The sequence below is a fragment of the Neopsephotus bourkii genome, unplaced genomic scaffold, assembly GCF_033783945.1.
Source record: "Neopsephotus bourkii isolate Nb327-2 ecotype Australia unplaced genomic scaffold, CSIRO-AGI_Nbou_v1 NB_107, whole genome shotgun sequence".
In the NCBI taxonomy this organism is placed as follows: Eukaryota; Metazoa; Chordata; class Aves; order Psittaciformes; family Psittacidae; genus Neopsephotus; species Neopsephotus bourkii.
In genome coordinates, this window is record NW_026900624.1 from 9,009,349 (window position 1) to 9,019,000 (window position 9,652).

The following is a 9,652-nucleotide window of genomic DNA, read 5'->3' on the forward strand; positions in this document are numbered from 1 at the left end:
GCTGCCTGTCAGGAAGGCAGCGTCAGCGTACAGATAGCGTTTGTTTTAGGTAGATACACACATATATATATGGGCATATACATATTGGTGTATATGTATATATATGTATCTGTACGCATATAAGAAGCGGTGTTGCCGCGGTCTGGCGTTGCAGGCGGACCCGTCTCCCGTCCAAAGGTCTACTGAGCGGTATCACCGGAGGGCGAGCTGCGGCACCGCAAAACAACTACGCGTGTGCGCCTGGTTGTGCTCACGCACCCTCAAATGTACATACGACGTACACCAGACGTGACGCCCTATCCGCCCCCACTACCTACTCCTCTTCTCCGACGAGAGGGGCTCGATCTCCCAACCCACCCCACCCCCCCCCCCCCCGGTGGGCACGTTTTCCACGGGCGGCTTCTCCTCCCCAAGTAAAATGATAAAATTACAATAATGATAATAAAATTACGAACATTAATGAGGGCACAAGTAGTAATAACTACGGCAAGGATGATGACAGCAACAGCAGTAACACGGGGGAAAGCCGGTGTCTGGCAGGGCGGACCCTGGGCCGCCGGCGGGGACATCCCCCCCAGCCCCCCCCGCCACCGCTTCCCTTCCCCCCGCCCCGGTCCCGCCCCCCGCCCGGCGCCCGCCGCACGTGAGCCGTGTGCGGGGCTGGCTGTCGGCGCGCGTGCCCCGCGGCAGCGGGTGCAACCTCGCGTGTGCTGCGGGCGGGTGCGCGGGGAGCGGGAGCGAGGCGGGCAGGGGGAGCGGCAGCGGCGGAGGCAGAGGAGGGGAAGGGGGGGGAACGGGGACGAGCCGCCGCACACTTTCGCCACTGCACGGGAGAAGGGGGGAACGGAGGCTGCATGTGCGCAGCGTCGCTCGCGGATCTCCACGGACTAATCTCAGCATCCCGCCGGCTCCATCAAAAGCAGCGACGAAACGTCAGCCGCTGCCAGACATGGATGAAGGAATCTCCCGCTTGCCGGAGCGGCAGTTACTGGAGCACAGGGATTTTATAGGGTAAGGAGCCAGGGCAGCACCTCCGGCTCCTGGGCTCTACGGCGTTTCGTCCCCTGCAGAAAGTGCTGTGAGGCGCTGGAAGCAGAGCCGTCTGCCCGGCGGTGCGCGGGGATAGCCTCCCTCTGCGTCCTCTCGGCCATCCCCTGCCCGATCCCCGGCCCTCCGTCTGCCTTGCCCTCTCTCTAGTCCTGGCTATTGCCGATGCCGGATCTTTGTGTTTCTCTCCAGGCTGGACTACCCTTCCCTGTATATGTGCAAACCCAAAAGAGGCGTGAAGAGGGACGAGAGCAAGGTAAGTTTCTGTGGTTGTTCGCACTCGAGCGCTTATTTGGGGGTCGCTAAATTTCACGGCGCAGCTGCACCCCCAGGAGCATCCCCGGACGGCTCCGCTTTAACTTCCTCCCCCACGAAGTACAAGCGGGTTTCCGAGCGAGCTGGCACAGCTGGGAGAGCGGTGCCTTGGTGATAATTTGCGCGGCATGTGGTCGGCGTGACATTTGTTTTGGTTTTGGTCGGCGTTCCAAGGGACTCTGTCTAACGCCTGGCTTTTCCGGATTTTGCTAATTAGGAAACATACAAACTGCCACATAGACTGATAGAAAAGAAGAGGCGAGACAGGATTAACGAATGCATTGCCCAGCTGAAGGATTTACTGCCTGAGCATCTGAAATTGACGGTAAGGTGCAGAGGGGCGTAGATGTATATGCAGATGCAGGCTCCGGCAGCCTGCCCGCTGCACAGCCCGAGGGGCATCGGGCTACGGGACACCGTGTTGCCTGCCCGTTTGCCTGCCTGCCTGCCCGTAACTGGCCCCTCGGGGACCAGTTTCCCCAAGTTACAGAGGCGGCCGGGCGTTTGGCAGTGGCCACAGCATGCCGGGAGTTAGCCAGCCAAGCTGCCCCCTTCCTTTGCCTTTGCAGACGCTGGGACATCTGGAGAAAGCGGTGGTGCTGGAATTGACTTTGAAACACTTGAAAGCGTTAACAGCCTTAACGGAGCAGCAGCACCAGAAGATCATTGCTCTGCAGAATGGTAAGCGGGGGGCACCGGGAGCGGACGGGGGGGGTGAGGGGAAGGCGACGAACGAGGCACCCCACGGTGGAGCCGTGGGCAAACGCTGTCCCCTCTCGGTGTTCCCCGCAGGGGAACGGTCCATGAAGTCCCCCGTGCAGGCCGACCTGGACGCCTTCCACTCGGGCTTTCAGACGTGCGCCAAGGAAGTACTGCAGTACCTCTCCCGCTTCGAGAGCTGGACCCCCCGTGAGCAGCGATGCGCCCAACTCCTCGGCCACCTGCACTCCATTTCGTCGCAGTTCCTCCCCGGCCCCCAACTCCTTTCCCCGCCGTCAGGCCCCCTCTGCAAGGGATCCTCCTCCTCTTCCTCCACGCCCGCCCCCCCCTGCGCGCCGGGCCACAAGCCGGAGGGCCAGGCTAACTGCGTGCCCGTCATCCAGCGGACTCACGCCGCCGAGCTCAGCGCTGAGACCGACACGGACACGGACAGCGGCTACGGCGGGGAGGGCGAGGCGCGCGCCGAGCGCGGCCCTGCGGCTGCCGGGGGCGCGCTGCCCGCCCTGGCCATCAAGCAGGAACCGTCGGGGGAGGAGGCTCCCCCCGCGCCCAAGCGCCTGAAGCTGGACCGCGGCGGCAGCCCCATGCCCACCCCGCCGGGGCTGGCGGCGCGGGAAGCCGAGGCGGCTGCGGCGGCAGCAGCGGCGGCAGCAGCGCTGGTGAGACCCGACGCCGCACTGCTGGGCTCGCTGATGGCCCTGGGGGCGGGCGGTGGCGGGGTCCCCTTCGGACAGCCGGCTGCGGCCCCTTTCTGCTTACCCTTCTACTTCATCTCCCCCTCTGCCGCCGCAGCCTACATGCAGCCCTTCCTGGATAAAGGCAGCCTGGAGAAGTATCTCTACCCCGCAGCCCCCATCCCGCTCCTCTACCCTGGCATCCCGGCCCAGGCCGCTGCCGCCGCGGCCGCTGCCGCCGCCTCCTCCTTCCCCTGCCTCTCCTCCGTGCTCGGCCCCTCCGAGAAAGTGGCCGCCGCCGGGCTGCCCCCGGCTCCCCACCTCCCGCACCCCTTCGCTGCCGCCGCCGCCGGGATGTCCGCCGCCGAGCCCGGCGAGGAGGCTGATACCGCCACTGCTGAGGAGCCCGGTGCCGAGGGCCCCTGAGACGCCGCAGGCCGGGAGCTCCCACGGGCCGGCTCCCCGCCGCCGCTGCCCTCCCCTCGGACTGGCCGCCCCGCCGCGGGGCGGGGAGGGGCCGTCGGGCCGGCACCTGCGCCCCTGGTTTCCTATGGAGGGCAGGGCAGCATCTGTAAGGGGTAGCCGGGGCCCCGCCGAGCCGAGCCGGGAGCTGGTGGTTGCGGGATGGCGGGGCCCGGCCCGGGGAGCGGCCGCCTCGAGGGGAGCCTCGGTGCCCCGCAGAGCACCGTCAAGGAGAAAATTTGCTACTCAGTATTTTTTTAATGTTTGGCTTTATACATGCACAAATAAGGAAAAACAAGAAAAAAAAAAAGAAGAAATAGTAAGGATACTTTTTTTTTTCTCTCTCTCTCTTTCTACGGTAACTTAAATGTTGCACCTTATTTGCAATGGGTTCATAGGAACTTGCACTCGCGGCCCGGGAGCCCCGGGTGGGTTTGGGGTGCGGGCGGGGCAAAGCGAGGCGATGGAAGGAAGGGAGGAGGGCAGGCCCCCGCACCCGCGCTAGCACTTTACTGAGAGGAGGAGCGCAGAGAGACGGCAGCACTCCGAGCCCGAACCTGCAGTGCCTTGAGCACCCGGGGCTGCCGCTGGCTCCGGCGAGTTTTGGGTGTGCAAGGGAAGGAGGGGCAGACCCATTATGTAACCTTGTGTTTATTTTATAATTATTATTTCTTTTCAGCTAAGGTATACAGGTGTGGCAAGTGCATTTGTTCTCACCCTCTCTTTATTTAATTATGTCCCCGAGAGATTTCCCCCCGAACCTTGCTGTATGAAATGAATGTTTCTGCACTGAGCTACAAAAAATATCCCCCCTCCTCTTTCTCCCCTTCAAGAAAACACAGAGCAACTCCTCAGCCTGAACTACTCCTCACTCACTTTATCCTAAATCCGAGGGTCACAAAGCGGAGGCCGTAGGTAACCTCACTGTGCAATCAGAAACGATTAGACCAGTTGGGGTAAGTTTCCCAAGTGGGTTCTCCCCTTCATCCTGTGCTCAAATGCCGCTGTTCCCTTCCCGGAGACAAACCAGACTGCCAGATAATCACACGGATAAAGCTTTTAGAAGAAGGCTTAAACCAAGACCTTGCCTAGATATTTTTAGTTTGTTGCCAAGGTAGCACTGTGAGAAATCTCACTTGAATGTTACGTAAGAGGTGAGACATGACAGCCTGGCGAGGCGTGAGCGCGCGTCCATCCGTCCGTCCGTGCGGGCTCTGTCCGTCTGTTTGGTGCATCCGCTGCTGCTGTTGCTACTGTTTTGCCTCAAACGCTGTTTAAACAACGTAAAAAAAAAAAAAAAAAAATACCCTCTTACTGGCCTACAGAGTGGCTGTGTGTAAATAAGTTGTTAATACATTCAATTAATGATGTCTGACATGCTATTTTTGTAGGGAGAAAATATGTGTTAATGATATTTTGAGTTAAAAACTTTTCTGGGGAGGGTTTGCTGAAAAAGTTGCACTTTTGTTACAATGCTTATGCTTGATACAAGCTTATGCTGTCTTAAATTATTAAAAAAAAAAATAAATCCTGTCTGCAAGAAACCAGCTGGTTTAGAACAGTTTAGTATGTGATATATTAGAAATCAATCTTTATATTCAGTATTTTCCAGCACTCCATGAATTCTATTATCTAAATATTTCCACACTATTTTGTGATTAAAAAAAAAAAAATTCTTACTAAGGAATAAAAACTTTAATACACAAAATGGGGTTGTCTTCTAATTAAAAATCTAATGATAAGACATGATAATGGGTGCACTGAGCATCAAAACATATGATTGTGTGGCCGATGAAAATTGTTTTAATGACTTTTCACATTTTTAATCTATGTTTGGGTTTCCTTGCTTTCCCTTAACTCCCTTTGGCAAACTCTGTTTGCAGGTATGTGCGTTTCACAAAGCGTAAAGCATGACTGTGGAACATGCATGTTTCTTCCTGACATCTACTTTTCTCCTCTTCTTTTTGCAAAATAATAATCTTTACAATGAATACTTCACAGCCCTGGTGCTGCACAGGAGCTATCTTTGTTCACCATGCGCAAACTTCACAATTTGCCTGACAATCTAATGACGTATCATCAGCTCTGGAGGAATGATATATGTCCCAGCTTGGAAACCCTCAACGAAAACTGAACATTTGGAGGGGGAGGAAGGGAGCAAGCAGGAGGGGGAAGAGAGTGGTGGAAACAGGCAAGTAATTCATCGCATGGAAGTGCAGCACCCGAAAGACTTCCACGGATTTAATATCTAAGCCGCATCACCTCTCCTCTCAAAATTTCTTCCTGCTCCAGCGAAATAAAATTAAGGAAACCCTCAAACAGTAGCCAATGTTTATGTAAGAGCGCAACACAAAAGGAAGCGTTTCATGCTCCCTCTGCCGGTTCTTCAATACCAATGACTCTACGTGCACACGGAATGAAGTTGGAGCGCGAAAGTAATAGAAAACTCTTAAAAGACTCGTGTTGATTTCAGCAGTCCTTTAAAATAGAGGAGGGATTCTAAATCGGGTGAAAAATAAGCGCTCCTTTAAAACTGTTCAAGTGAGATTACTAAGAAATAGGTATACGTCTTTTCATAAGGAAGCTATAGTAAAATTAACTCCTGTTAGACAGAGACACAGGCAGACTGTCTGTACAAATACCAGAGGACAGATAGCAGTGCTTTTTCCAGAAAATGATGCTGAGGGACCAAAGGCCACTACATTCCATCAGGATACCCGCTGAAGCCAACTGTTCATGGGCTGAAGTCAAAGCTTACTAAAGGTAATGAAAAAGCTGTCTGACTGCAGTTGTCATTGAATCCCACTCTGCACCTCGTGCTATTGCAGGAAAGAAAGTGAACTGGCTTCAGCCCTTCAGCTCGGTATCTTGCCAACCACCTCACTTTGACCTGCATACTTAAACAGCTCAACATCTGTTACGTGGCCAGAGTTACACAGGGATGTACATGCTCATACACTCCAACTCCTCATGCCAGGGGAGGGGATTTGCCTTACTGTGCATGAAGGAAGCCCTTCTTACCAGTTTACTATGCACCCAGAAAGGGTGGAGCCATGAGGACTTTTCAAAAGAATCATACCCATCACGAACACTTGGGTTGTTTGAAACCTGGGCATGGGCCAGTCTTTATGCTTTTTTCAAATTTCCATCCTTCTAAACCTAGATCCTCACAGGGTTTTATCAAATTCAGTTATTTTCCAAGTACAATAACAGGAAAGCTTATTTTTAGCAGTCCTTGAATCAAAACATACCCAATGACTTCACGCCAAATTGCCCCATCAGTGGAGTCTATTAATTTTTATCACATAAAACATAAAGACAAAATATGTGTGCTCAGATAATCCTAATGCCTAGCAAAAGCAAACATGTGAAAGAAAGGTTTGTAGTTGAGGCTGATAACCCACTGTTGCTGTAGGCAAAGGCGACTGACAGGAGGAACCCTAGTGTCAGCTTTAATTATTAAATCCTCAAATCCCTTTGGCACCTAAGTCAAATTATATATGAAATACATTTCATATTTTCCCAAGGTTAAAAAACCCCAATCATACAAACACTGGACAAGAACCTGACAGGTTTAAATATACATTTACCTATGTACAAATATGTATTATCAAAGCTTATTTCTTACCTGCTTTCTATAACTGTATGATATATGGGCCTTTGTCTGCACTTCCCAAGTGCTAAGCATGCAGGACTGGGTGCTACATTTACTATATACACTTTAGTATGCTTATTTTCTCATAACCACAAGACAAAGGATGTAAGCTGGTAAAATGTATTTTCTTAAGCGATAAACTTTGAAAACAGATCTTATTTATCCAGTATATTATAGTGACATGAAAGGCTCCATTACAGTGCATTAAATAAACACAGTTGAGGTTGTTAAGCCAATGGAAGATAATATCAGGTACCTCCCACTAAAGGTCATGGAAGTTTTATGTTTGGAAGGACCACATATATGAACTCAAACTGATCATCAGTCCCATTAAGAAAAGCCTGACCTACCAATTAAGTCAGTGGGAGTCCTTTTCTTGAGTAATGGGCTTTGGAGTAGGCCCTAAGTCTACGTTTTGGGGATTGTTTAATTTTCACCTTTAGCCAGGGAAGACTGAATGACATCCAGCAACCCTGGAGATTGTGCACAATGTACATTTCGGCACTGGCAAATTTATAGTCTGTCCCCTACCCTAGGTCTCACACGGTATTTCCATTTCCTCTCAAACATCAGCTCCTGGAATCATGTGATCACCATTGCCTTTAACAAGTTTTCTGCTTGCTAGTTGCAGAAATGAACATGAAAGTATGACCTCAAGGAAAGCATCCTGGTCTAGTGGAAGGTGTGCCTGCCCATGGCAGGGGGTTGGAACTAGATAATATTTAACGTCCCTTCCAACCCAACCCATTCTGTGATTCTAATGAAGTAACAAAAATGCCAGACTTCCTCTCCACAAAAGAAAAAAAAAAACAAACACACAAAACAAGCAAACCAACCACAGCTGGATTTTTTACTGCTGGTTGCACTCAAGAAAGTCTGAATCTCTATTAAGTGGTTATCTCTGGTTATACTGCAGCCTCAGAGTAGCTCACTGCAAAGCAGCAGAGAAAAGCCAGTGGCTCACCTGCCACTAACAGCGGTTCACCTGCCACTAACAGCGGCTGTGCAGGTCCTAGACACGTGAGGGCTGGATGTGAGCAAAGCTGAGCTGCCACTGTCACTTTTCCCTCTGCATCCTTCCCATGGCTACAGCGTTTCAGTCTCTGGGTTGCCATCTCTCACAAACGCTAAACTCACCACAGCCTCAGTGACAGCAGTGATGCTGCCTGCCCAAAGCTGCCCTGCCCTGGGCCAAGCAGCAGAAGTTGTTCTGCCTCTGAACTCAGGGGCACCCAGTGGCAACATACCTGCTGCTGCCACCTCTGCCCTTTCCTGGGGCACAGGCATGCCTCTCCCTGCCTGGCATTCCCGATACATCCCAGGGTGGCTGGTGGGAAGATGTGACCTCATGGTTTGGAAAGTAGGGACTGTGATTCCAGGCAGCCCTACTGGGCCATGGGGCTGGGGAAAGCTCTTTCTCTGGCCTTTCCAAAGGCCTGTTGGTTGGGCTTGTTTTTCTGTGGTCAAGCCAGTCTCAAAACTGAGCAATTTCTAAAGAACCACCTAAGGAAAAGAATTATGTAAATATGGCACCTTCTTACTCAGCAGAAAACTGGCTCCCCAAGTGTGTTTGGAGTTGTACCTGCACTACAGAGCCAACTGAGCTGACAGATACTGCAGCAGATTCTGTTCTCACTGTACTTTACCAACAAATCCAGCTTTGCAGTTGCTGCCAGGCAGGCACACAACTTTGCTCACATGCAATGTTATGTGCAAAGAAGCGCATCTATATAGATGCACTTGGTCCTAGTTATGGCATCAAGGGCTTTGGACTTGGTTAGAACCCACTGAACCAACTTCAGGCTTGGATCCTGTGAGTAGTGACCCTGATCACTATTTCTGTAGTTTGGAGATCACAGCTTCCAGTGAAGGTTGTAAGACCTTTACCTAGGTTCCAACTGCAGGATCTGCTTCTCGCGTTCGCTGGAATACGAGTATCTCCCTCAAAACCAAATGGGAACTATCGCACCACTGAGGGCAGACTTCGCAACAATAATGCAGCCTGAGGCACAGAAAAAAAGGCTTTGCCTAGCAGCCAGATCTTCAAATGCATTTGCAGTACTAACAGTCAGAGAAACAAAATGTCTTGGGTTTTTCAGGGGTTGTTTTTGAGGTGTTTACAGGACTAATCAGCATTTCTGCAGATGGCAGGTGAAACTACAGCTGCCTGCGCACCTACCTCTGCTTTTAAAAGCCAGTGCTCGTACAGACGCGTTAGTGCTGGACAGCAATTCTGGGAGACACAGGCACGGACCCTAAGGAGATAAAGAGGTCACTTGGGTTATTTTGTCTGCATTCCCTTTAGAGCTTCACGCAGGCCCCCAGAAGCCCGGTGACAGCGGTTTTGCCGCGGAAGGAAAGCATCAGACCTGCCTGGAGGTGTGCCCGCCCCTCGGGATGGCACAGAGCGGGCACGGACGGGGCGGTACCACAGCCCAAAGCGCGCGGCCGCCCCTGAGGCAGCCAACGGTCGTCACGCGCGCGCCCACGTGACGCAGCGCACGCTGCCCGGCACGTGCGCGCAGGCCGCGCAGGCTCGGGGAGGAGAGCGCGCGGAGGGGAGGGGCCGGCGGAGCTGCGGCGGTCGCTTGGCAACGGCGCTGGCTCGCGGCCCCGCCCCCGCCGGCCGGGGCAGCCGTTGGGCTGCGGGCATTACCTCAAGCGGCACCGGCCGCGGCTCCCAGCCAGGCGCTGCCCCGCGGGCCCTGGCTTCCCTCGGCCTCAGCCAGCCCCAGGGTGCGGTAGGCACGGCCGGGAAAGCGCCGCTGTTCCGGAGTGG

General features: G+C 53.1%; 1 protein-coding gene and 1 long non-coding RNA gene across 2 annotated transcripts; one reads left to right on the plus strand and one right to left on the minus strand.

Moving 5' to 3' along the window:
- Window positions 1-643: 643 nt before the first annotated feature.
- On the plus strand, window positions 644-4,926 carry BHLHE41 (basic helix-loop-helix family member e41). Its single transcript, XM_061359855.1, has 5 exons — window positions 644-1,011; window positions 1,240-1,303; window positions 1,580-1,687; window positions 1,932-2,043; window positions 2,155-4,926. Exons 1-5 carry the CDS (start codon window positions 950-952, stop codon window positions 3,180-3,182), a joined length of 1,374 nt encoding a protein of 457 aa, XP_061215839.1. The 5' UTR covers window positions 644-949; the 3' UTR covers window positions 3,183-4,926.
- LOC133215711 (uncharacterized) lies at window positions 3,854-9,257 on the minus strand. The gene is made up of 2 exons (XR_009726473.1): window positions 9,053-9,257; window positions 3,854-4,488 (listed from the first exon to the last, which is right to left on the minus strand). It is a non-coding gene; the product is annotated as an uncharacterized LOC133215711 (long non-coding RNA).
- Window positions 9,258-9,652: the final 395 nt, after the last annotated feature.